Here is a 27,274-nt window from a genome sequence, read left to right as displayed (position 1 = left end):
CTGCATTAGACATGGCAATTAACCAAGCGCTGAAATCATGATATTACTCACCTTGGGGCAATTATGCATTTATCAGCAAGATAGAAATGGACATAGCTGCACTTACTAATCATCACAAAACTAGCTTAGGTTGGAAGATTTTGGATTTTGCAGTGAGGTCTTTAAAGGGGTGAATTATTGCTTTAAGCTTTCCAACCTGGAAACAGAGAGCTTCAGATGAGCTTCTTGTGCAAGTACCAGCTTTATACTGACCCTCCCATTCATACCACACCCTCTTCTAAAAAATATCATTCTTCAAAGTCCACAGAATCACCCGGAACAGAACCTAACCTAGAGCAAGGGTGGTGGAGAGGAGAAGGGTTGGCAATTGTAAGCCACTTTGAGAGTCCTTCGAGTAGTGAAAAGCAGGGTATAAAAAAAAACAGCTCTTCTTCTTCCACTTCTCTTCCTGAGTTGTGTTTAAAAACAGCACAGGGAATTCTCTGGGACTTCCTCAAATATCAAGGAGATGATTTCCTCTCATGAGATTTCCACCACCATTTTGGTTGCGTTGGTTGAGCTCCTGTGTGAAGGATTCTCACAAGAGTTTCGGGGACTCTCCTGCTGATTAAAAGAGTCTGGGGGGGGGCAAACTAAAGAGAGAAAAGGGGTTACCCCTTCTTGCTCTTGAACAGGGGCTGTAGTCATCTCAGTGGGAGGTGGACACTGGGGTGGCCAACAGCAAGGGGGACAGGAGGTTACTGACCCCCCAAATCTGATGCCCGAGGCCCCTGCCTTAAAGGGACTCATTGGAGAGTCAGCCCCGCTAGGAACGTTTCCTTTCCTGTGGGCCCGGCCCTTCCATCTCTTGCTGCTCCTACAATCCCCAGGGCTAGAGGTGTCTGTACCTCTGTAGCTTTTCTCCTTCAGTGATCCCTCACTTTCTAGCTCTCTGAGAAATTTGCTGTCACATAACTTGAATAACACCGTTGTTCCCATGCTGTGCAAATGGCCGGTCATCCAAGATTTTTTTTTAAGATGGTTAGTTTTGTCTCTTTGGCAGTCACGTTTTCTTGGCTTTACCTAATGAACTTCTTTTGTTTTGCAAAAGGTAGAAACACGCTTTGTGTAATTGTCTGTATTGAAACAAATAAAGACCAAAGGAAATTATAACACTTGTTGCTGATGTCTTCCTCATTAGTTTGTGGCTGCATGAACAAGGAGAACAAGGGTGGTTTTCTTGGCCTGGGCTGAGAGAGCTCTATGAGAACTGCTCTGTAAGAACAGCTCTGAGAGAACGGTGAGTGGCCCAAGGTCACCCAGCCAGCTGCATGGGGAAGAGCGGGGAAGCAACTCCGGTTCTCCAGATTCCCTTCTTGAGCCCCAAGTGATGGTGCTAAGCAAGGAGCAGGAGATGAAAATCTCCCAACCTGCAGAGGGTAACTTTATGTATTGGGCTTTGAGGGGGGGCAGAAATGCACTGTATAAGCCAGAATTTATATACAGAGAGAGCGGGGGGGGGGATTAAAATTGTAGAATTTGCTGTCAGAGTGGCCACAGAAATAAACAGGTTCAAAAGGGGATTACTGGCCAGGGTGACTAAAAGGAACTTCCACATTCAGAAGCAGTCAACCTGTGAATCTCAAACCAGGAGGCTACACCAAGGCCTTTACGCCCCATCCAGAAGAACCTTTGGCCACTGTGCGAGACAGGGTGCAGGATGGGATAGACCACTGGTCTGATCCAGCAGGGGCTCTCCTTATGTTTGTGTGTGTGTGTGTGTGTGTGTGTGTGTGTGTGTGTGTGAACAAAGTTTCCTGTTATCTATTTGCCATGGTACCTATGACATGCTATGCCCCTTAACTCCCCCCCCCCACCTTCACTTACAAAAGCTGGTTTTCTGAACAATGGTTTCTAATGCAACCGACACTTTTTTTGGTTTTACTGACATTCAAAAGCACCCTGTACAATTGCACACCAGTTTTGACCACCTGGAAAAAATGGCCTTCGGGAAAGGTAAGCAAGGTAAGAGAGCCTCCGGTGCAGGTTGCCTGTCGGGATCACCTTGGCCTTTTGGAACAGGAACTCCGTTATCTCCCCTGCAGTGGCACCACTCTGCGGCTTGGCCCTGGGCGATGCGCGGCTCGCCTCTCCCTTCTCAAAACGCTCTCTGCTTCCCCTTCCTCCTCGCTGCTGCTCTCCTCCTCGCTGGAGGTTCTGGCCCCGATCGCGTCGCTGCTGGAGGGCCCCCGGCGACAAAGGAGACTGTCCTCTTGGCAGGTTTGCTTGTTGGGGAACATCAGGCTCTCGTTGTAGGGGGCCGTGGCCATGCACTCGGCAGCTGCCTTGTCACAGGAACAAAGGAGCTTTTCACACATCGTCCAGCCGATGCCTTCAGGGGGAAGAAACGATGGGTGTTATTGGTTAAAGGAGGACTGGGGTTTACAAGTATCCCTGCAGTCACGAAAGGGTTAAGCTGGAGTTTCGGTAAACTAGCTTGGTGTAGTGGTTAAGACTGGCCGACTCTAATCTGGCAAGTTGGGTTTGGTTCCCCACTCCTCCTCATGCAGCCAGGTGGGCTAGTAGGACTGTGGGCTAGTTACAGTCCTGTTAGAGCTGTTTTCACAGCAGTTCTAACAGAGCTCTCTGCACCCGCTCTTTCTCACAGGGTGTCTGTTGTGGGGAGATGAAGGGAAGCCAGTTGTCAGCGGCTTTGCAACTTCCTTGAGTAGTGAAAAGCAGGGTATAAAAAACAACTACTTGTTGTTGTTGTTGTTGTTGTTGTTGTTGTCATTATTATTAATTCCCTGCCACTTCCGCATCAGCTCATGGCAGGTTACAAAGTCTTACAAACCCCCTAGTAAAAGCCCCATTAAAAGCTAATATATATATACATTCCAACTTAGGGCCAATTAGGTGTAGATTCATCCCTACCAAAAAAGAGGTTTTATTCTTAATGGGGTGACCTGTCCTGGCGGTGTTGTGTAAGAGGTTTAGCCTAGACCAGGAACAGGGATGTTGGCTCTATCCTCAGGGACCTGCAACTCCCATTGGCCGGCACACAGGATCCAGCTTGCTATTGGTTCTCCTTAGGGCTCTGCTTAGGGCCAATCACAGGCTTTGGCGGGGACCTCTCAATTCTATATAAGTTCAGATGGCGGGCTGTTGGGTCATTCAGTGGTGTGCGATCAACAAAGAGCTGATGTTTTGCCACGAAAGCAACTCGCCGCCTTATCGAGCCCGCTATTACAGCTCATCTCCCGGTGGTGGCAATCAGTTCCCCTGGAGAAAATCCTAGAATCCTAGAATCAGAGAGTTGGAAGGGACCTCCTGGGTCATCTACTCCAACCCCCTGCACGATGCAGGACACCCACAACCCTGTCTCTCATCCACTGTCACCTGCCACCCCCTTGAACCTTCACGAAATCAGCCTCTCCGTCAGAAGGCTATCCAGCCTGCTTAAAAATCTCCAAAGATGGAGAACCCACCACCAACCGAGGAAGCCTGTTCCACTGAGGAACCGCTCTAACTGTCAGGAACTTCTTCCGGATGTTTAGACGGAATTTCTTTTGAATTGATTTCATCCCATTGGTTCTGGTCCGTCCCTCTGGGTGCTTCGGAGGGTGGACTCTGGTATTAAACCCAACTCGGGTCCTTCCCTTCTCCCAAACCTTGGCTTCTCGAGGCTCCACCCCTAAATCACCCAGAATTCCCCAACTCAGAATGGGGGGGCCCTAAATGTTTCCACCATCCAAACTGGGAGCTTCCAGAGCAGCTTTTAGGATTTAAAGAGAGGGGGAAAGAGTGTTTGTGTGTGTCTGTGGGGGGGGGATATCCCTTTGCTGCATTGCTCAGTTCCTCTCTAGGTGTGGCTATTCATTTCAGGAGACATTTTAAAAGGCCACAAGAGTTCGCTCGCTCCTCCCGGCTTACACTTGGGTGAATGATCAAAACAGAGGACTTCGGCTCTTGAATTCCTGTCTGGATGGCAGCCCAGTTTCTTCAGCTGCTCCACGCAGCAGTGATGGGAGAAACAGCACCTTCGGGGGAAAAGGCAAACAGCCAAGCTGTTCATCGTTGTTAAAATAGCCTTGTTTCCCTAAAGCGCAGCAGTCTTTGCAGGTTCCCCCCCCCCTAAAACTAATTTGCACCTCTATAAATAGCGTGCTTTAGTTAAAACAACAACTGCAATGATATTAAAACCTTTTTTTCTCTTTTTTCTGCTGTCCAGTCACAGAGGTCTTATGCCCATTGGCTTTTCAAGGCAAGAGAGTTTCTGAGGTGGCTTATCATTGCCTGAGCTTCTTGTGACTCAGAGTGGTAAGGCAGCAGACATGCTGTCTGACGGTGTCTGTCCATGAGGTTGGGAGTTCGATCCCAGCAGCTGGCTCAAGGTAAATAAAAGGAACTAGGTAACACTAGGGTGGAGTCTACATGGGGCTTTTTACCCACTCCCAGCTCGAATAAATCCCTGCCATCTACACTGAATTCGATTTCCATTTTGATTTGGGGCGCTTTACATTTTCTCTTTGCAGCACGCATGATTGATCCGGAGTGACCCTACCTTTCCCTTGCGATATTCAGAAGTAGATATCAGCCTCGATATTTGAAAAAACTGCCATCAGTAACTGTGCATATTTCTGCTTTTTGCAAATTAACTCCCTTCTCTGTGCCTGGTAGCAAAGCAGTCTTCCCTGATTGGCTGGAGCATCAGTTCAAAGACTTCCTGGTTCCCAGTTGCAAGGCTTGTCTTAAAGTGACTGCACTCCAGAAGCCCTAACTTCTCTCAGCAGAGATTTACCTCTTGTTATTTCCCTCTTCTCTGCTGTTTCCAATCCTCTCCTCCCCCTTGTTCAAGAAAAGAAAGAGACTCCTGCTGTGCTTGACACCCCTCCCTCTCTGAGCTTCCCCAATCAAGTGCAGAACACTTTCTGTTTCAATTGGAGGGGAAATAGAGGAAGACCCGATTTCAAATCGATCTGAATTCAGCAGGATCCACAACAGAAAAAACAAAGTAAGTGCAAAATCCGCCTAGGAATAATAATCTTTCAACCTGTCCAGATCATCCATAGGTTGGCCTTTTCCTTCCTGGCCACAATAGCAACCATATAATTCAAAGTCTTCCGGGCACCGGTCCGTTAAGCAGTAGAGCATCTCGCCCAGCTGGGCCATCTCCCTCTTGACTTGGCCGTTGTCTCGCACTTGAAGGAAGCTGAAACGGTCACACACTGCAGAAAGAGGGAGGAAGAAGCATCACGTCATTTGAATCCATGGGGGTCTCTCCTCGCCGTGCTCAAGAACAGTGTTTGAACCTGCTGTGACAAAGGAAACATCTTTCCTGATGTGCTGAGACCAGGGCTGAACTGGCCCTTGGAACGACCAGGGCAGTTGACAAGAGGGCCAATCAGATGGAGGCCAGGAACTAGTGGAACCAACCATGGTTAAGCACGAGGGCTGTGAGCCCGCTGAACTTGGGCTCAGCCAACTGTAGGCTACTACATAAGCTCCATTCATCGATGCCTGTGGAGCAACACCTGGGTTTTTTCCAAGCTTAGAAGGCCACGGAGCACAGAGAACCTTTTGGACCTCTGAAGAAAGTTGTGCACCAATGTTTTAAATCAGTGTAATGGGTGCAGCCACAAAATGGCTGCCGCAGGAGGCAGAGAAAGTCACAAAAGGGCTGCTGCAGATTGCCCTCCATGATTCGGTGAAGATCTTTGCACTGTGGAGGCAGCTACTGTTGAAGCCATGTTTCTTTTAAAAACAGCAAATCGAATCTTCAGTGGCCAATTAGTAGCTTTGCTGGGCAAAAGACCCAACTGGCCCTACCCAACTTGATGGTTTCTAGAAAAAATAATGGTGGGAACCATGTCTGAGACCCCGGCTCTAAATCAACTGGAAGTAGAACAGAAGGGTTGACTCTCTTCCTTCCCCCTAAATTCACTAAGGCAGGGGTAGTCAACCTGTGGTCCTCCAGATGTTCATGGACTACAATTCCCATGAGCCCCTGCCAGCAAATGCAATGGCTCATGGGAATTGTAGTCCATTGACATCTGGAGGACGACAGGTTGACTACCCCTGCACTAAGGCACATTCCAAATTATGACTCGAACCACATCTGTCTCAAGCTCCTTATCCACATCTATTTTCGATAACGTGATTTTTTACAGGGAGAGAGAGACCGCACCTTTCCCAAAAGCATCCTCGGGTTCCAGTGTCTCTGCTGGAGCCAGGGTGGAATAAGTCATGCTTTCCTCTCCGGCGTCTGCTATCTTGAAAAGATTGCCCGTTGCTGCAAAGCAAAGAAAATGTTTATTCGGAGCGTGTCGTGAAATCCTGACCCGTGGTTTCCGTAACCCTTTGAAGTTGCTTTATTTCTTTATGCTCCGGGATCTCCCGCTGAGCTGTGACAACTCCCTGGGTCCTCTCAGCAGTCCCCCTCCCATCTCCTCCTTGCATTTAAAAGGCTCATCCCACAGTCCTTCCCTTCTCTCCTCGCCCAAGGCTAGCCTCACCAGCAGTGCAGCCCAGGCATCCAGATGGGCTGTTTTGGCACCTTCTAGATCAGAGAGCAATATTGCCTTTTTCTATGTGAGTCCTTGTTCCCACCAAAATGCTATCTCTACGTCCCCCCCCCCTCCCCAATCCAAGGTATATATTCTCTGCAAGCCCCTTTCCTGGCATCTCTGTCAAGATTCCTGTCTAAGAGATTATTCAGTGCTAATTCTCCAAGACCTTACCAGAAATATTAAGTGGAAAAGATAAGAAAGTGTTTTTTTGTGTTACTGTCTGTCTATCTCTCTCTATATATATGCACTCCCTGATCAATAAATAGGTACAGATTCAGGTATTTGTATCTCTCCGTGACTGCTACATCCCTTTTGTTTTCCCCTTATAACAAGGGTAGTCAAACTGCGGCCCTCCAGATGTCCATGGACTACAATTCCCACGAGCCCCTGCCAGCATTCGCTGGCAGGGGCTCGTGGGAATTGTAGTCCATGGACATCTGGAGGGCCGCAGTTCGACTACCCCTGCCTTATAGACTAAGGAAATGTATTCCACCATGAAATGTTGTGAGCCAGAACTCCCTCGATGAAGTGTTCTCCCAACAGAGACCAGAAACCTGACTTGCAAAAATTACTGTGAGACACTGCGCCCTGCCATCCCTTCTCCACTAGCTGTACGGAGGGGCAAAGGGGACAAATTAAAAACAAAATGGTGGGCCATATTGGAAGAGAGATATCTAAGTTCCTTGAAGTGACACTGTATTAGAGAACTTTTATCTAAAGGATTAATACTGACATGGCTTCCTTTTGGAATGAAGCCGCCTTCATTCCGAAAGGAATCTGAGTAAATATCAGTTCTGCTCACCTTTGCCTGTTGTTCTCCCAAGAAACTCTGGAGTTGGCTCCACCTCAGGTGCTATGGAATTCAGATTTGGTGGTAGAGCAGTGGTGGTGACTCCCTCTGGGAGGAAGACTTTTTCGGCCAGTCCTGAAAACACATAGGCGATGAAATACCCGGCGGTAGACTCAACTTAAGGGTTGGGTTCAGCCATCTTTCCCAGACTCTCCCCTATTCTACGGGACTTGTTCACGCTGGCCTTGTGATCTCTAGCACAGCTTTCTAAGGTGGTCAAAGGGTGGTCCCCTTTTTCACCTGTAGAAAGGCTGGTTGGATCCAATTCAAGAACTATTTCCCCCCAATAACATGAATGTCTGGATTTTTTTTTAATTACAGGCAGCTATTTTAACCATAGATTTCACCAGACATCTGTAACTGATGTACAATAGAATTTCCCTTACTGATCAGTTTGTTGATAGAGCATATGAAGCTAGTATGAGATCACAGCTCACCCAAGACAGGTTTTTTCATCATCATCATCATCAATAATAATAATATTAGTATTATATTTATTAGCTGCCCCTCTCTGCACCCAGATTGTCCAATGTCCAACAGCCAGGAGAAGCAGGAGGAGGAGCAGGCCAGCTGGAGGACTGTCGGCGCAGTCTGCCAGACCGCACTGAGTCGGCGGCCGGGCGAAGTAGCCAATGGGGAGGCGCGCTTTGCTCCCCATTGGCTGCTGGCCCTGGATGGGCACTTCACGGCTCCTGATTGGCCACTCCCAGTATTTATCCCGGACAGGGCCCGCCCTAACTCCCCGACAGCCCTTACTGATTTATTTAGTCCGCGGCACCCCGTGGGGTGCCGCGGGACTGTTTAAAGATAATAAAAGAAACTCATAAAAGATAATTAAGTGTATCTCTAAGTGCTTTTCTGTTTGTTTGTTTTTTCCTCCCAAGGAACCATGGTCCATCTCTGTATACCTGGTTTTAGAAAGCAAAACTCCCATATCAACAACCAGACCTCTTTTTGGATCCTTGGATCCGTCACTTTGATTCCTTTACTTTGCTAACTTACCACTTGGCATCGACTCCTCGTACGCAGCAAATACGCCTCCCGGGACTTCTGCAGGAACGGACAGAAAGCAGAGAGCAGGGGTTAGCAAAGAAATAAAACAAGCTCTCTTTTTTGCGATCTGTTTCAGGAGGGGAGAAAATCCAAATGCATTGCCTTTCTAGGGGTAGTCAACCTGTGGTCCTCCAGATGTTCATGGACTACAATTCCCATGAGCCCCTGCCAGCAAACGGTGGTGGGGGCTCATGGGAGTTGTAGTCCATGGACATCTGGAGGACCATAGGTTGACTACCCCTGCTTTACACAATTCAAATTCCTCCTATTTACAGACCATGGAAACTGAGGCCCAAATTATATGTACCTCGTCCAAAGCAACAGAACGTTCCTACTTAGTGTAGTGGCTAAGAGCAGCAGATACTAAACTGGTGGGTATGATTCCCCGCCCCTCCACATGCCACCAGCTGAGTGACCTTGCACTCATCACAGTCCTGATAGTTCTGTTCTCCCAGAACAGTAACACCAGGGGTCTCTCAGCCAGCCCCACCTACCTCATAGGGACCTGTTGTGAGGAAAGGAAGGGAAGGGAATTGTAAGCCACTTTAAGGCTCCTTCAGGTAGTGAAAAGTGGGATATAAGAACCACGTCTTCTTCTACTTTGATGTCCCCTTTGATCTATCATTCCATTCATGTTGGGTAGTGCACTTTTAATGCGTGTCCATGCACTTTGGAAATCGGATCTTCCTGTTTCATACAAGAAAACCCCACTGCACAAGCATGTTGAAAGTGCTTCATCCAACATGTGTGGAATGGGCCGCCAGGCTCTGAGTTGCCTCTCAAGAAAAAGCTCCGCAGTTCTCTTCCTAGTATAGCTGGTTTTGTGACCGCCAGGGAAATTGGGGTGATTGCAACATAACTTGGATTTGCTCTGAGCAGGGTGTGCGATGATCCTTCAACACTATGCTGCTGGGTGAAAACAGAAGACCTTCAGGCCTTGCTGGTGGGCTTCATGGAAGCTTCTTGTGGACCACTGTGGACAACCCGGGCTAGTTAGACTTGTGGTCTGGTCAAGCAAGGCTCTTCTTGCATTCTTCTTGGGTCACCTTTGAGGATGATGTGAAATTCAGAGAAGGCACCCTAGACACCTGTACCCCAAACCCTGATGTTCCATGATGTCTGATCTGGCTTAGCATTGCCTTCTGTGCCCACCTTTGGTGGTCACCTTCAACTGAGATTCAAGACGGCTTCTGAAACCTCCTTTGTCCCACCCAGATCTCATCTATTTCCTGAGGGTCTCTTCTCAACAGGACCCCTTTTGACTCACTGGACACTCACAATGGTCTGATGCTACCTTCTCAACCTGACCCCCTTTAGCTCTTAGAAGTCTGACAGGGCCTTCCTGACGATGACGGTCTTTACCTCCTGCTGCAGGGGTGTTCAGCAACATGTCCATGGACTCTGGGGGAAGATCTGTTGAAGACAAGAGAAACTATGCTGCCTTACACTTTGCAAATTGTTTAGAAAATGGAACATATGCAATCATGCTTCGGCTTGTGATGTTGCCTTATCCAAAGAAGTTGAGACTGACGTACAAGAAGAGACAGAAGGATCAGTTTGGGACACATCTTTAGCTCCTGCTTCAGGAGTCTTCAGCAACTGATCACCGGACTCGGGAGGGACATCTAGTCAAAACAAAAATGAAATGATGCAAAAAGATTTAGAAAACAAATAAATTGTGTGTGTGGGGGGGGGTAGAGTGCAGTTTGTGCTTTTGCTTACAGTGCCTTCAAAAGGGGATAAGGCTAGGGTTCCCATGGATTTCTCCGTGAACCTGTTTGGCTGATGAATTCACCTTGTTTGACCCTCACATTCAGACTGTGAGTTGGTCAGGGTATCTTGGATAGCAGCAAGCAACTTGAACAGCCACTGAGCATGTTTACAGATGATAATGGTCAGAAGCTGGCTCACAGCTGAGTGGAGAAATCAGCTGGGGGAAGGGGGTGGGGAGACTTACCAGCAGTAAGGGAGGCCTAACCTGGAATTGGCGTCATTGCATATTCATCAGTATAGGTCCATTCTGCTGTTTGGGCAAAAACTCCATGGTAGAAGCCACTTTTACTATAGAGGTTGGGCCCAAATACCAGAACGTCTCTTTGCTGACAGTGATGCAATGACATTACTTCCAGTAAACCTAACTCCCCTTCAGCAGCAGGGGTTGGGGGATCCCCCACCCCCAGTGGGGGGCTGGCAAATCTAGCTAGGTCTTGAGTTCTTATCCACCCCGCTCCCTGAGTGACATGGTGAAGGTGTAAAATCATGCTCTTCCCATCCATCTAAGCGAGTTAGGTACGGAAAGAAGCAGCAGGTTTAATGTCTGCATTGCAAAAAGAAGAGAAAGATCTCATTTGTGGGCAGGGACAGAATTCATACTTCTAATATGTACATTGCAAGGGGAAGGGGAAAGATGCAACACGCCTGAGTTTCCCATTAAAGAAGAAAAAGAGCTGGGTTTTTGTACCCCACTTTTTATGACCTGAAGGAGTCTATCGCTTACCCTTCCTCTCCCCACAACAGACACCCTGTGAGGTAGGTGAAGCTGAGAGAGATCTGAGAAAACGGTGATTGTCCCATGGTCAACCAACTGGCTGAAGAGTGGGAAATTAAACCCAGTTCTACTGCTTAGAGCACGGTTAGTCAACCTGTGGTCCTCTAGATGTCCATGGACTACAATTCCCGTGAGCCCCTGCCAGCAAACGCTGGCAGGGGCTCATGGGAATTGTAGCCCATGGACATCTGGAGGACCACAGGTTGACTAACCCTGGCTTAGAGGTCATTGCTCTTAACCACTACACCAGGGGTGGCCAAACTGTGGCTCTCCAGATGTCCATGGACTACAAAACCCATAAGCCCCTGCCACCTCTGTATTATACCAAGCTGGCTCTCTCCCCTTCTTGCTGCCTTCAAGCTGACAATTTGGGCCCAGACAAGAGAAATCGCCAGAGCTTCTGATCAGCCATGCCCATCAATACATTGCATCTCAGCAAGTCTAATTTCCAGGATGAGCTAGAAAAACCTGACTTCCAGCTGATCAGCTGAGAAGGGGTTTTGGGTGGCTACAAGCTGCGCATTTCTGCAAATGCACATGCAGAGGTCATGGACATCTGGACAGGCCACTGATTTATTGGCTACCCAATGACAAGCAGGAATTGAGTTTGGGATGCATATTTACCTCTTGCCTCAGGGTTCCTCAGCATTGGGTCACCGGACTCTGAGGGGACATCTCCTGAAGACAAAAAAATGGAACAAGACTGCAAGACCTGTACGAAGGTTTAGAAAGTGATTTGAGGAAAAGCATAAGGTAGGTGAGGCCAAGAGAGCCCTGATATCACTGCCCGGTCAGAACAGCTTTATCAGTGCCGTGGTGAGCCCAAGGTCATCCAGCTGGCTGCATGTGGGGGAGCGGGGAATCAAACCTGGCATGCCAGATTAGAACTTGCCACTCTTAACCACATCAAGCTCAGCTTGGGACTCATCTTTACCTCTTGCTTCCGGGGTCCTCAGCACTGGGTCACCATACTCTAAAGGGACATCTGCTGAAGACAAAAAATGAAACGAGATTGCAAGACCTGCAAGAAGGTTTAGAAAGTGATCCGAGGTAAAGCATAATTTATGTATTTGCTTATGTTTGATAGAAGAAAAGGGCTATTAATAACACACTTTTCACTATCGAGAGACACAAACCAGCTAAAAATTGCCTTCCGTTCCCCTCCCCACAACAGACACCCTGTAAGGGAGGTGAGGCTGAGAGAGCGCTGATATCACTGCCTGGTCAGAACAGCTTTATCAGTGCCGTGGCGAGCCCAAGGTCACCCAGCTGGTTGCATGTGGAGGAGCGGGGAATCAAACCCAGCTCAACAGATTAGAATCTGCCACTTAACCACATCAAGCTGAGCTTTGGGACACATCTTTACCTCTTGCTTCTGGGGTCCTCAGCACTGGGTCACCAGACTCTGAAGGAACATCTGCCGAGGACAAAAAATGAAATGAGACTGCAAGACCTGCAAGAAGGTTTAGAAAGTGAGCCAAGGAAAAGCATAATTTATGTTATTTGCTTATGCTTGCTAGAAGAAAAGTGCTATTCACCCCACTTTTCTCTACCAGGAGTCTCAAACCAGCTTAACATTGCCTTCCCTTCCTCTCCCCACAACAGACACCCTGTGAGGGAAGTGAGGCTGAGAGAGCCCTGAGATTACTGAAGAAGAAGAAGAGTTGGTTCTTATATGTTGCTTTTCTCTACCTTGAAAACGGCTTACAGTCACCTTCCCTTTCCTCTCCCCACAACAGACCCCCTGTGAGGTGGGTGAGGCTGAGAGAGCGCTGATATTACTACTTGGTCAGAACAGCTTTCTCAGTGCTGTGGCAAGGTCAAGGTCACCCAGCAGGCTGAATGTGGAGAAGTGGGGAATCAAACCCGCCTGCCAGATTAGAAGCTGCCACTCTTAACCACATGAAGCCGAGCATCTTTACCTCCTGCTTCTGGGATCCTCAGCATCGGGTCACCCGACTCCGAAGGGACATCTGCCAAAGACAAAAAATGAAACGAGACTGCAAGAACTGCAAGAAGGTTTAGAAGGTAAATTGAGGGAAAGCATAATTCATGCTTTTGCTTATTTTTTTCAGAAGAAGAGAAGAGCTATTTTAATACCCCGTTTATCACTACCTGAAGGAGTCCCAAACCAATTAACAAACACCTTTCCCTTCCTCTCCTTGCAACTGACACCTCCTTAGGAAGGTGGTCTGAGAAAGCTCTAAGAGAACTGCTCTGTGAGAACAGCTCTAACAGGACTGTGACTGATCCAAGGTCACCCAGCTGAGTGCATGTGGAGTGGGGGGGGGGAATCAAACCCGGCTCTCCTGATTAGAGGCCACCAATTTTAAGCTGGTTCTCTCTCAGCCCCACCAGAAGGAGCCAGAGGCTAAGGGTAATACTGATTGGATGGTGTAGAATAATGGACGTAGCAGTTGATAGAAGTATCAGCCTAGGATATATCTTTACCTCCTTGTTCAGGGTTCTGCAGCAACAGGTTAATGGATCCTGGAAGACCATCTGCTGAAAACAGACAACAGAAGCCATTGACTAGTCATATTGGACTGAGCGACTGGCCTGAATCTATTTCACTCATTTTTAACACCAAACTTGAAGCATAGCTGTGGGAGTCTTTCCCCAAAAGAGCTCCCAAGCTTCCAAAAGATTGGATCAGGGGGTCCAATTCGACAGTCAACTAAAAAGGGTGCCCCATTCGAATTCTGTTGTTTCCTTTGGTGAGGGAGAAGATTCTCTGTTACTGTCTTTTTTCATTGCCATTGGGAATAATGGGGGTTGAATAGGGACAACCTCTTTGAGTGCCTGTAGAATTGGAGCCCCCAGGCCAATCGTTTTGATACTTGGGAGTTCTTTTGAGGAGAGGCTCCTGCAGCTATGCTGCAAATTTGGTGCCTCTTCCTCAAATCTCTGCCCACCCGCCCCCACCCCCTAGACCAGGGGTAGTCAAACTGCGGCCCTCCAGATGTCCATGGACTACAATTCCCAGGAGCCCCTGCCAGCAAACGCTGGCAGGGGCTCCTGGGAATTGTAGTCCATGGACATCTGGAGGGCCGCAGTTTGACTACCCCTGCCCTAGACCATGGAATAGAAAGAAAAGGGAAATGTTATTCCCTTTAAACTGCACACTGCCTGATCTCCCCATGGCTGTATTGCACACAATTAAGTTTGCCAGTGCGGCAAAGGATCATTCAGGCAGTTCAATTTATGGGGAAGTGCGATTCAGACCGGATTTGTTAGAAAAGTCTCCGACTCAATATTGATTCGGGAACTTTTGGGACTATCCGAAATGAATTGCACAGGCCTACTATGGAGCGCTTTGCGGTGTAGAACCAGCTCTGCCCCTGCATACCAGAATGCCTGCATCATACACTTTTGTGTAGCACAAACCTTGAACATGTTTAAAAAGGTAAAGGTATCCCCTGTGCAAGCACCGAGTCATGTCTGACCCTTGGGGTGACGCCCCCCAGCATTTTCATGGCAGACTCAATACGGGGTGGTTTGCCAGTGCCTTCCCCAGTCATTACCATTTACCCCCCAGCAGCAAGCTGGGTACTCATTTTACCGACCTCGGAAGGATGGAAGGCTGAGTCAACCTTGAGCCGGCTGCTGGGATCGAACTCCCATCCTCATGGTCAGAGCTCCAGACAGCATGTCGGCTGCTTTACCACCCTGCACCACAAGAGGCCCTTGAGCATGTTTACAACGCCTAAAAATGTCACAGACCTCCTCTGAAGACATCCAGGCCTCCATCCCTCAGCAGGTCTGGCACAACTGTTCAAAAGAGAAAGAAATCCACTAGCAAGGGATGTAAAAAAAACAAGGACCCTGATAAAAGTGACACAAGTAATTGCACCATCTTATTAAGGCTGAGAAGCACTTACATGCTGCCCTAGGAGTTCTTAGGATCGTACCATCGGTGGGTAGTGGAATTGCTAGAAGAACATACATAACAAACCAGGGTATGCCTGTGAGACTATGCAGACTTTAGGATCCCACAGGATTATTTTGGTCAAGTCAATACTCCCACATTTGGAATAATGTATTTGCCAAGGGATGCCTCCTGGGTATTCTCAAAGTATACCGTAGGGGTTGTGCAACCACCCCCTACCAGTGGGTGGTGCTGTTGCACGCCTGAGAGTCTGGGCTGACTGTTCAAAGTCAGACTCCCAACCTGCTTCACAATGTGCCTGCTCAGGTCCTCATGGGAAGCCACATATGACACTAGTGTAAGGTGACCAGATTGTCCCACTTTTGGACGGACACCTGGGGGGTACCTGGCAGATTGTACTTATGTTGAAATTAAAAATATATATATTACAATACTATGTTCTATGCGTTCTATGAAACTTTTTGTTGCTCCATATAGACCACATTTTTAATCAAGACCCGCCCCCCCCGTCAATGGTGTCCCACTTTACCAATGTTGAGTGAGCTGTGTGAGCTGTGGGATATTAGTTCCTCAGTTCCCACAGAAGTGATGTCATTCCACACCTGATGCTGGCAGCTTTGAAAGTTTTGTTCCTGCTGCTGCTCAGAGCAGCCACCACCAATGGGGGATTAAAGCAGTCAGCCTGGCAACTCTATAACATTTGACCCGCTGTCCCGCTTTCGCTTTGGCCCTAGCTGTCGTGAACAAAAACAGTAGAGCTTATGTACTTACCCTCAGCCATAGCAACAGTGGTCAACAGCAAATTTTCAGTCTCCTGTTGCTGCAGCTCTGCAAAAACAAATTCCGGAAGGTAGTCAAGTTGATCTGCTGTTGACAAAATACCGTCATCTTCGAGGCAATGCAAATACTACCAAATTAAATTTCCATGGAAGTCCCAGTAAATTTGGAAGTCTTTAAGACAGAGTTGGAAGGGGCCATCCAGCCCACCTCGTCCAACCCCCAGCTCAATGCAGGATCAGCCTGAAGCATCCATGAGAAGTCACAGAATCATAGAGTTGGAAGGGACCTCCTGGGTCATCTAGTCCAACCCCCTGCACTATACAGGACACTCACAACCCTCTCGCTCATCCACTGTCACCTGCGACTCCCTAAGTCCCTGTCCAGCCGCTGCTTGAAGACCACCAGTGAGGGGGAGCTCTTCACCTCCTTAGACAGCCCGTCCCACTGCTGAACTGTGGAATTTCGGCCCCCCTCCCAATATCAAGCTGGTACCATTCTACACGTGGCTTAAACCCATTTACTGAGGGCCTTATACTCTATTTATCCTCTAGCTTTGGGTTCCCCTTGGAGAGAAAGGTGGGATGTAAAAACAAAACAAAACATGGCAGTCTTCAAGCAGTGGCTGAACAGATCCTTATCCAGGATGCTATGGTTGATCTTGGGCTGAGCAGGGGGTCGGACTAGATGGCTTCTATGGCCCCTCCCAACTCCAGGATTCTATGATAACAAACCAAAGAAACAAAACGGAGTACCACCATGAAGCTTCACGCCAGTGACTGCATCTGGGGGCTGTCAACCTTTTCACCAGCCCTGCTCCCTGTCACTTTAACACCCGGCGTCTACGAGATCGACCAAAAGTGAAAGCAAAATTAGCAGCTGCCATGTAAGTTAGAGCAGGGGTAGTCACCTGCGGCCCTCCAGATGTTCATGGACTACAATTCCCATGAGCCCCTGCCAGCATTTGCTGGCAGGGGCTCATGGGAATTGTAGTCCATGAACATCTGGAGGACCGCAGGTCGACTGCCCCTGAGTTAGAGGACTTACCTGCTGCGAAAACAGTAGTCCGACTTTTCTCAGTAGCCATTTCTGAAAGAGGATAAATATAATTTAAAAAAAAAAGATGTTAAGGCACGTGAACAATATTGCAGAAGGAGGAATCAAAGGTGCGTCGGATCAAAGGGAGGAGGAATCAAAGCTGCATCGGACAGCTACGTCGTCCCTTTCAAAGGGAACTGTGAGCTTATGCACAGTGGCACGTCCATCCACGCTGTAGGTACGATCCTGATGCAAGTGCTTCAGAGAGCTCTTTGAGCAGGATCCTGGACTAGATGAACTCAAGTTCCTAGGGAGAACTCAGCTTCGCGCCTCTCGCCGCGTCAGGCCGGGAGCAACTGCGAGCCACGCTGTGCGCGGCTCGCAGTTGCTGGGGCTGGGAATCAGAGGGACCAATCGGCAGGCGCGAAGCGCCTGCCGATTGATCCCTCCGATTGTCTGTCATGAGGAAGGGTCCTATCCGGACCCTTCCTCATCCCGGACACATCCCGCCCCAGGAGGGCTTACTGTTTTATTTAGTCCGTGGCCCCCGCGGCGCCACGGGCGGTGTACAGATATCTCTTTGCAGTAATTTTGCATTAATTTTGTAGCTCTGTATCCGGCTCAACGGCAGTAAACCTGCTCATGTCAGAGGAGAAATGATCCCTCAAAATTCATCGGAAAGCAATGGGGACACCTCCAGAGATCCAGGCACTGGGTTTCATCCCCCCCACACCTTTTTGGAGCCTCACCTGTAGCCAGAGAGTGACAGAAGGAAACATCGAAGTTGTGCAAGGAAGAGTTAATGCGAGCATGCACGAAGCACTCAATAGCCGCTTTGTCGCAACTGCAAAGAATTCGTTCGCAGGTATCTTCGGACTCTGGAGACGAAAAGGGAGAGGGGGGAAAAATTAAAGGGCTACGTACAAAGTCCTATTGAGGTATCTGTTTCCACCATCTGCCTCCTCTCCATCAGGTTTTGACCCGGACAAGGACATTTCATTGGGTAACTAGCAGAGTGCAAATGGGGCTCCCGACACTATTCAGCCGGCCTGGAACGAGTTCAAGAGCCGGAGCCTTTCCTGGGAAGAGCGGTTGCAGTTCTAAATGCAGTTGCTTTGCACACACAAACACACACAAAAAGCAACGTCTTCATTAAATTCCCCGCTTGTGCAGAGACGCTTCAGAATCCCGATACAGGCAGGGGCTTTCTGGAAATCACAGGGCAAGAATGGATTGTGCCTCGGAGTGTATCAACTGCTGGTTTCCTGAATCTAAAACAGAAGCCCTCTGTCCCTTAGGCTAATCGCTAGGCTTTGCAGCTCTGCTTTGCAGGCCCTGGAAATTTGGGGATGAAGACTGGGGTGGGCGGGATTTGGGAAAGGGGGGGGGGGACTCAGCGAAGTACAGTGTTGTGAAATTCAGCCTCCAAAGCAGCCATGCTCTCAAGGGGAACAGATGCCTGCCAACTGAAAATGAATTACAATTTTGGGAAAACCTAGGCCTTACTTCTAGGGAGGGCTCCCCAACAGACAATGTGTATTTCAGCATGAGCTTCCAACAGGCAGAACTTCCGCTGAAGCTATTGGAAGATGCAAGATCTGTAGTGCGCCTGTCCATGTGAAACGACTGTGAAAACTAACTGGGCATCAGCATCTGCCTGTTTGTTTGCCTCCAGTCATTTGGGATTTCGATTTGGAAGGTAGCAAAGCCAGCTGTCAATGCAAGGTCATTTGTAAAAGGGGGGGAAGCAGGCGTGAGAAAATATGAGCCCACAGTGTGGTGCTGCAGCAAATAAGGCAAAGGCAGTCTTGGGCTGTATCAACAGAGGTATCACATCAAAATCACAAGTCGTCGTAGTTCCACTGCATGCTGCATCTGTCAGCCCCCACCTGGGTACTGTGTGCAGGTCTGGAGGCCTCACTTCAAAAAGGACGTGGACAATCAACCTCAGGACAATCTCAACAGGAAAAAAAAGTCAAGAACCCCCTGAAACCTTCTTCAGGCTTCGAGAAACCCCAGAAGTCATGTGATCATGTGGAATATGGTTGGAAAGCAGAGCTATGTACATGTTCAACCATGGCCCCTCCCCTTCCCGCCCTTCTAGGCCTATCATTGGCTGTTTTGGGAGGAAGGACAGGTCAACGTGTCCCTATATGGTCACATCACCCAATAAACGTTTAACAGATTTTTAAAGTATTTAAAAATTAATTGACTTTAAAGTATTAAAAATTAATTTCCATTCAGGAAATCCTTCCAGGGCCCTCAAGAAGTCCCGAGGTTTAACAAAACCCTGGTTGAGAAAGCCTGGCTTACTATAAGAACAAAACACTAAATAACCCCAGGAAAGAAGCAGAGGGTATTATTCACATCTTTATGATAAAACCTGAATAAGGGAGTGTGCAACATCAGCATCTCAAAAGAAACCCAAACGAATATAATAACATGGTAAAGCTATACCACACAAAAACACCATTAAAAAGCCATAAAATCAACAGGAATCAAATCAGGGTTTGGAAAAAAGGCAGCGAAACCCAATAAAATCTCACAATCCTGTCCTATTGTTTCACAATCAAGGAATATGCTCCCAGCACCGTTCCTGTTTCTCAGTCTTACCACAGGTGAGGTTTTTGGTGAGGCAGCTGAAGTCCACCGTGATCTTGGAAGGGTCCCACCCGCAATCTTCCTCCGTTGCCTCTTCGTAACACTTGCGGTGTTGGAAGCAGCAGCTTATTTAGGGAGGGAAAAGCCAACCAATCAATAAACTGACATTGATCCTGCGTTGAGCAGGGGGTTGGACTAGATGGCCTGTATGGCCCCTTCCAACTCTATGATTCTATGATTCTATGAAGCTTTTCAGACCTTTGTATGAGACTGGAATTAACTTCATAATCTGCTTTCAGTGCCCAAGATGCAGCCTTAGGGGAGACTGTTCAGAGCACGTTCTCTGTTTTTTAGAGGGCCTGTTTCTCTCCTGACGAAATGTGAGGATTTTCGTTAGACCAAAAGTAAACTCTTATTTTAGTAAAAGTTTCGTTTATTGGGCCAAGCAAGTACACTCATTCAAGGCATTGACAGAACTGGGGTTTGGGGTATAGATCTTTGCATATATCTTCCCCTGGTATTCCCTAACCCCATGGGAAGTCCCTACAAATGACAGGCTTTTACAGCCATAACATTCTGATAAGGACCCAGACTTCAAGGCACCAGGGGGAGGCAGGGAAATTGGAATGCAAAGGGGGAAAGGGAAAGCTCCATAAACCATACATTACAGGCAAGCTGCTCTAAGTACTACAAGGCCAAATTCAGGCACGTAGCCACAAACAACCTCTTAAATCATGGCAGAACCATGAGGATTCTGATAGTTTCCCTCTTTCAGTTTTAGGGAATAGGAATGCAAAATTTCCAGGATGGTGGTGGAGTTAATGTGACTCTTTTCCGTTCTGTTCTCATTAATGTAACAGATTCCTTCTTCTTAAATTCATCCCAGCCAATCAGGGATCCTGTAACTTATATAATGACATCACAGTGCCATTTACAGCGTCATATTTGTCGATCTTCCCCATCTCGGTAGGCAAACAAAGTGGGTTTCTAGCAAAGGAAACTTCTTCAGAGCTTGCCTCTTGAGTTGTCCTAGCCAATCAGGAATCACACAATACCCCTGAGGCTGTGCCATAGGCAAATGAAGCTTATCCAGAAAAGTGCTTCCCGAATAGGCCAGTACTTTTCTCTCCGTTCGGAGGAATTCCTGATGAACCACCTTCGACACTTCACAGAAAAGTGTCCTCGTATTTTTGTAACTAACTAGCATTAGTGATGAGGCCTTAAGATATGAAAGCTGGGTTTCTCAAAGGCTCAGATACAACATTGTAAGGATTCAGCACAGAAACCAGGTGAATTTCAATGCACAAGTGGGTGCCAATGCTAACATATATGTCGTAAGCATCCACAGCTAGCTATCACATATAACTCTGAACAGACCACAAGCTGTGCATCTTGATTGTTCAATAAGATCAGGCACATGCTCTCCTAGTGGGAGGCGTGAAAGGCAGGATCTCTGCCTGAGCTTGGTACTTCTTGACCGTGCTCCCTGATAGATCTCCTGTTAATGAAACGTACAGCACATCCTTGCCTCTCCTGAACTTACCTGTCCGCCTCATCCACAGGCAGCCCCTCCATTTCGTATCGACAGGCGCAGCCATAGTCCTCGAAATCTCTCGGGCAGAGGCCCGTCACACACTTCAGTTTGCTCACAAAGGTGAGGAGGGCTGGGAAATTGGTGAAGATGGACTGGAGCCAGGTGAAGTGGGAACCCAAACAGTCTACAAGGGCAGGAACGCAGAAGAAGCAGCGGTCAAGCTCAAGGAGATTTGCAGAGCTTCGAGGTCAGAGCTCCTAAGCAAAGTTTTGACAACAACAGCCATGGCAGCATCATGTTGGGTTCTTCTCTCCTTACGTTCACCCCTTGATTTATGTGAAAGTATTGGGATGTTTGGTTTATACAGCCGGGTTCTGCCCAGTCATGGAAGCATGATACCGAGCATAGTCAATAAATCTCCCAAGAAGTATATTGCAAAAAAAAGGTAAACTTACATTTATTCAAGTAGACCCAGTTCACAGTCAGGTTGCAGTCGAAAGAAGAGAAAGAACCCTAAACAAAAGAATACTTCCCCTATCTGTAATGGCCAGCTTTGGCCAGCATCATGTGTGTGGGAGGATGAGGGCGCTGAACAACCGTAAAATTGTTCTGTCCTTTAATTGACCGATCTGTTCTAACCGAAAGAACTTGTGCTCAGCTTGCTACAAATTTAGGCCCTGAAAGGCAGGGTTATATATCAAATAAGTGAACGAGGACTGTCCATGTTTCAAAGCAAGATCCACACTCTCGCGCATGTACAAATCCCAAGATTTCTCCCCTACGAACAAAACCACAGGGGGGGGGGATTAAGTCACTTACCAAAAAAGAATGCGACCCCTTCCACGTTGGCAAAGGCCCCGTTGAAGAATGTCATATTATCTGCATGGATATTTTAAAGGTTCAAAGAAAATAAAATGTCATGCAAGGTTAAAGGTCCCTGGTCAAATCCTGGTTAAGATAAAGGTAAAGGTATCCCCTGTGCAAGCACCGAGTCATGTCTGACACTTGGGGTGATGCCCTCTAGCGTTTTCATGGCAGACTCAATATGGGGTGGTTTGCCAGTGCCTTCCCCAGTCATTACCATTAAAGGTCATGGTTAAATCCTGGTTACCTTTAGTTAAATAATCTCGAGAAGCCTGGTCTGTCTGAGACCCATTCATTCATTCATTCATTCATTCATTCATTCATTCATTCATTCATTCATTCATATTTTTTATACGGCCCTTCCATACAGCTCTGGGCGGCTGACATCAAACATCATGAGGAAATGACATGGAACATCACAACAAATATAACAATCTTAACATAACATATAACGGATCAACTAGGCTATTTCAACAGAACATTGTTCAACAAAGATAGCAACTTTAACGGAACCCTTAGGCAGGTCATATTTAGTCATGCAAGGGGAGTTGTCAGTGGATGACCAGTGGATGTTGTTGGGTCGGTCGGCCTCAAGCAGTCACTAATCAGAATGGACAATACTGAGATATATGAACTGGCAAGGCAAGGGGGGATTTATCAGGAGCAGGGGGAGGGACAGGGGATGCCATGGGTCATGTGGCTACATCAGTTCCGGAAAGCACTGGAAGTGATGTCATCACGGTGTGAAGTCATGGCAACGCTGGCCAGCTGCTTGGTGGCAGGGGATGTGGTCTGGCAGTGAGGGAATCCCCTGCCTCCACAGTGGGCCTGGCGACCCGAATATGAACCCATGGACAACTGCCAAGGTTGTGCTTTGGCTCAGAGTTTGACCACCTGCTCAGCATGCAGAAGGTCCCAAGTTCAATTCCCGGCATCTCCAGTTAAAAAGGACCAGGTGGGAGGTGATGGGAAAGACCTCTGCCTGGGACCCTGGAGAGCAGTCTGGTGCATGCCCCTAGACACAATGATGGAGATGCCTGATTTAATCCGCACACACTGGATAATGCACTTTCAATGCATTTGATAACGCACATCGGATACTGCACTTTAGAAGCAGATTTCCCTGCTTGGCGCAAGAAAACCCAGCGGCAAAAGCACATTGAAAGTGCCTTATCCAATGTGTGCAGGCAGATAGGCCGATGGGATGGCTCCGTATAAGACGGCTTCCTCTGTATATTTCACAACGTTTGTCATGCTGGACAGATGTGAGAAGCTTACGCAGGTTTCCTTCCGGTGCGTTGGGGAGATCCATCAGGCCCTCGGGCAGCTGTCCTTGCCCACCTTTATCGCCGGAAGGAAAACACATGGAAAGAAGCAAACGAGAAAATCAGGAAATTGCTTGAAATCATCAGATAATACAATTGACCAGGTCAGAGGGTGGCAAAATCAATTGAAATGCATCAGATGGAAAATGTCCATTGAGCAGACAATAGCCCCCTTATTTCTGGCTGCCAGGGAAATCTGATGTGTGTCAAAAGGGACTTTTCCTCTGATATACAGAAGCTCATCTCTTGAATAAAACTGTGCTGGTCTTAAAGGTGCCCCTGGACTCTAAATTTGTTCTGCCGCTTCAAACCGACACGGCTTCCCGCTTGAATCATGAGTACAGCCATCACAGAACTTCTACTTTTATTATATTTTATTAGAGATTATAAAAAGAAAATTCTAGGAACTTATTTCAATATATGTTCAGAAGACAGGCATCAGCCGGCTCATATTAAAACCCAAGAATCCTCTTCTGCTCAGTTCTCTTCCCAACAGATTCCTTCTCACCGAATTTGTCAGCCCTTTGCTTCCATGCAAATAGCTTTAGGATCAGGTTGGCAGGATCAAATTAAAAGCGGCCCCCTTCTCCGAAACGTGAACAGCGTACAGAGAGCGTCCAAAGGGAGCCCAATTATTTGCACGCGAATAGATACGAATTTCGTATTTTTTGTTCTGAATTCAGGGAGGGATAAAACCCCAGAACAGCCAAGCTTTACGCACGGTAAGATCTGAAGAACGCTGCTCAATAACTCGAAGGAGAAAGAATGATAATGTGGGCGCGCTTTTAATCAAATCCTTCGGAGAAGCTTTGATGCACAGATGAAAATTCGCTCGGCGGAAGGATGTATAAGGAGCCATGAAAGAAAAGGCAGCTGGGCGGCATATTCGGAATGGTAAGAACTGCTGGCCTAATTCACAAGGACTTATCGAGGCAAGATTTCCGGTTTACTATAAGGAAAACAAAGTTGGGCTCCTGCAAGGAGTGGTCGTTTCCTTGAAAGGAACGATAACCTTTTTCTTGAGCAAGGGTTTCATGTTTATGCGACCTGGGGCAATGAGTTGCTGGATGGAAGTTGGGCCCGAACAGAGCTGTCAAAGTTCTGCAGAGCCTGCAAAATGGCCCTCTTCTGCCAGGCCTATGGCTGAAACTAGGGCGGTCTGAAGATTTGGGGGCCTCCTTCCGCCTCTGCTTTCTCAGCTATTTTGATGTCAGCTCCAGTCTGGGGTAGCTAATGGAGCTCGCAAAGGGGGTGGGGGGTGGGGCTTTTAAATTGCAACTGTAATTTGATTTGGGTCACTGTTATTATTGAATGTTTTATTGTTGTGAATCACCCCGAGCCCAGATGGGGAGAGGCGGTCTAGAAATTGAATTATGGTTATGATTATTAGAACAAACAGACTTCCTGGGTAGAATCAAGCCCAGGCGGCTGAAATACAAAGCAAAGAGACATTGGGTTGCTCTGGGCTTGCCAGTCTCCCAGTCAAAAACAAAAAATCGCATTAGCCAAACGGTGGAAAGAAACGGTGATGCCCAGACATCTCCCAGGATGACAAGTGAGTTCTGAGCTACAGAGATTAGTCCATCTGGAGAAATTGGCACTTTGGGGAGGTGGGTTCTTTGCCACTGAGGTCTCCGAACACAGCTCTCCCCATGCTCCACCCCCAATTCTCCATGAATTTTCTAACCCATAGTTGGTAACTCTAGGTTGCACCCAGACCAAAGTATCAGGCTGCAGAACAGAACTTCCTTGCCTCCCCCTCCCCAAGCAGAACACTTATTGATTGGTGGACACAGTGTCTGTGTGTGTGTGTGGGGGGGGCTTCTGGGGTTCTGGTCCTGCTGGTGGACCTCCTGGTGGCCCCTGGGTTTTGGACACTGTGTGACACAGAGTGTTGGACTAGATGGACCATTGGCCCAATCCAGCAGGACTTTCTTTATATCTTTATGTTCATTGATCTACCCAGAATGCCGCTCTTGGAAATTAGGGCCCTCGAGGAATGAACTCAGGGCATCCAATAAAGCTGATGGGCAGTAGGTTCGGGGTGGGCAAAGGGAAATACTACTTTACACAGAGAGTGATGTAGTGATGGCCACAGGCGTAAACACCTTTAAAAGGGGATTCATGGAGGACAAATTGGTTAATCCCTATCAGCCTTGCTGACAGAGGGGAGCCTCCACATTCAGAAGCACTAACCTTCTGAATCCCAGAGCCAGGAGCCAACATCAGGGGAAGGCCTTGGTCTCTGTACTCTGTTGTTGGCCCTCCAGAAGACTTGGCTGGCCACTATGTAAGAGAGGATGCTGGACTAGATGGACCCTCCCTGGTCTGATCTAGCAGGGTTCTTCTGAGGACTTCAGCATCTATGCCTTGTTGTTGAGGAACTAATTGGCTACTGTGTGAGACAGGATGCTATACTAGTTGAAGCTCTCTTCATCAGATACGGCAATGTTGATTCTCAAAAGTTAGTATCCTAAACTTGTTGGTCTCTATAGTGTTCTGGTCTGGGATCTAGCTGGTTGACTTCTAACCAACACAGCCACCCTCTGAATCCTATACAGACCTAGTGCAATCTCGGTCCATTGATTCAAACAACTTATTGGGTGGATGATGTTGGGAGGAGCATAAAATGTATTTCCACTTACCGCTGTGGGACACCATCAACATATTCACCAGCAGAATGATCAGCATTGTTTTGAAGAAATTGTTGCCTAGTGAATCAAGTAAAATGTTAGGTAGGGTGGGCTTTTCATGTAAGGGAACTAAACATTGCTGACCCTGGAGGAATGAAGGTGGAGACTGGGGGCAACTTTTAGACCAGCACAGTTTGATTCTGGGTATAAGCTTTGGTGTACACAATGGAGCACACTTCACCAATGGCAACTACGTCTGTTTTAATGTATCTGAGGAAGTGAGCATGCACACAAAAGCACATGCCCAGAATGAAACTTTGTTGGTCTTAAAGGTGCCCCCAGACTCAACCACTGTTCCTCTGAGCAAAGTGCATTATAAAATGATATCGATGAAGGAGAAGAGTTGGTTCTTATATGCTGCTTTTCTCTACCTGAAGGAGTCTCCAAGCGGCTTACAGTCGCCTTCCCTTTCCTCTCCCCACAACAGACACCCTGTGAAGTGGGTGAGGCTGAGAGAGCCCTGATATTCCTGCTTGGTCAGAACAGCTTTATCAGGGCTGTGGTGAGGCCAAGGTCACCCAGCTGGCTGCATGTGGGGAAGCGGGGAATCAAGCCCAGCTCGCCATATTAGAAGCCCCCCCCCCAATCACTACACCAAACTGGCACAGGAAAATCCGGCCGCAGAAGCGCATTAAAAGCACATTACCCAATTTGCCCAAAATGGGCAACATGGTAAAATCCAGTTGCAAAGTGCATTGGAAGTGGATTGGAAGTGCATTATTTAGTGTGTGTGTGTGGAAGTGCCCCCAGTCTTTTGGCCTCCATTGTCCAATCTCTTTTCAAGTGTTGCATCTTAGCCCCCATTCTGGCCCTTCGACCTTGGAGGCCAGCCCCATGAATACTAAACAAACCAATGACCTTCTGAGTATGCAGATGGTCATGTCTCCCACCATGTTGGAGGACTTCATCAGGTGCACAGGGAGAGCCCCAGAAAAGCCAGGGAACATGGCACATGAAATATTGTGGCACTCACTGCAGGAGGCCAAATGCTGCCACCCACCCACCCCTCCACCCCCATTGCCTTTGCAAAGTAACCAGGGAATGCTGCTAGCCATAGGCATAGATGGGAGGTACTGAAAGAAAAGAAGAGCTGGTTTTATACCCCACTTTTCGCTACTCAAAGCAGTCCCAAAATGGTTTTCAATCGCCTTCCCTTCCTCTCCCCACAACAGATATCCTGGGAAGTAGGTGAGGCTGGGAGAGCTCTGAGAGAACTGTGCATGGCTCAAGGTCACCCAGCAGGTTTCAAAGTCTACCTCACCAGTCACCCCGGGTGGCAAGTGAGGCTAAGAGAGCTCTGGGAGAACTGTGAGTGGCCCCAGTTCACCCAGCTGGCTGCATACGGATGAGTGAGGAACCAAACCAGGCTCTCCAGATTAGAGGCTGGCACTCTGAACCACTACACCAAGGTAGCCCCGATGAAGGAGCTGGCTGAATTCCATCCAGTCTTAAAGCACAGGCAAAAGAACTTACCTTGGGGCGTGGGCCTTGAAAACACAGGAAAGGGATGGCCAAAATGGGCTTTAAGAAGGTTTGGACTTTAGCATTTATACT

The 27,274-nt window shown here is 47.9% G+C and overlaps 1 protein-coding gene across 13 annotated transcripts; it reads right to left on the bottom strand.

The window, feature by feature from the left end:
• Window positions 1–1,862: 1,862 nt before the first annotated feature.
• Window positions 1,863–27,274, bottom strand: OC90 (otoconin 90). Of its 13 annotated transcripts, none has more exons than XM_077351476.1 (24): window positions 27,194–27,274; window positions 25,673–25,738; window positions 22,981–23,043; window positions 21,658–21,717; window positions 20,848–21,022; window positions 19,317–19,429; window positions 17,453–17,581; window positions 16,713–16,754; window positions 15,660–15,716; window positions 14,881–14,931; window positions 14,723–14,770; window positions 13,451–13,504; window positions 12,923–12,972; window positions 12,366–12,420; window positions 11,934–11,987; window positions 11,624–11,677; window positions 9,987–10,076; window positions 9,814–9,864; window positions 8,401–8,448; window positions 7,351–7,473; window positions 6,167–6,271; window positions 5,033–5,207; window positions 3,913–4,019; window positions 1,863–2,371 (listed from the first exon to the last, which is right to left on the bottom strand). In XM_077351476.1, exons 2-24 carry the CDS (start codon window positions 25,716–25,718, stop codon window positions 2,070–2,072), a joined length of 2,052 nt encoding a protein of 683 aa, XP_077207591.1. In that variant the 5' UTR covers window positions 25,719–25,738; window positions 27,194–27,274; the 3' UTR covers window positions 1,863–2,069. The 13 variants fall into 13 exon arrangements, with proteins under 13 accessions (XP_077207591.1, XP_077207594.1, XP_077207595.1 ...); XM_077351479.1 differs by having other exon boundaries at window positions 11,934–11,984; XM_077351480.1 differs by having other exon boundaries at window positions 13,451–13,501.

Source organism: Paroedura picta, chromosome 9 (assembly GCF_049243985.1).
Source record: "Paroedura picta isolate Pp20150507F chromosome 9, Ppicta_v3.0, whole genome shotgun sequence".
In the NCBI taxonomy this organism is placed as follows: Eukaryota; Metazoa; Chordata; class Lepidosauria; order Squamata; family Gekkonidae; genus Paroedura; species Paroedura picta.
Note: the sequence above shows the minus strand (reverse complement) of the source record. Positions and strands in the feature narration are given on the sequence as shown.

Bases quoted from the DNA above. Each gene is read 5' to 3' on its own strand.
- OC90 (XM_077351476.1), bottom strand. From the start codon at position 25,718: ATGCTGATCATTCTGCTGGTGAATATGTTGATGGTGTCCCACAGCG. The intron at 23,044-25,672 runs GTAAGTGGAAAT...CCGGCGATAAAG, and splicing joins GTTGATGGTGTCCCACAGCG to GTGGGCAAGGACAGCTGCCC. The intron at 11,678-11,933 runs GTAAAGATGAGT...TTTTGTCTTCAG, and splicing joins GAGGACCCCGGAAGCAAGAG to GAGATGTCCCCTCAGAGTCC.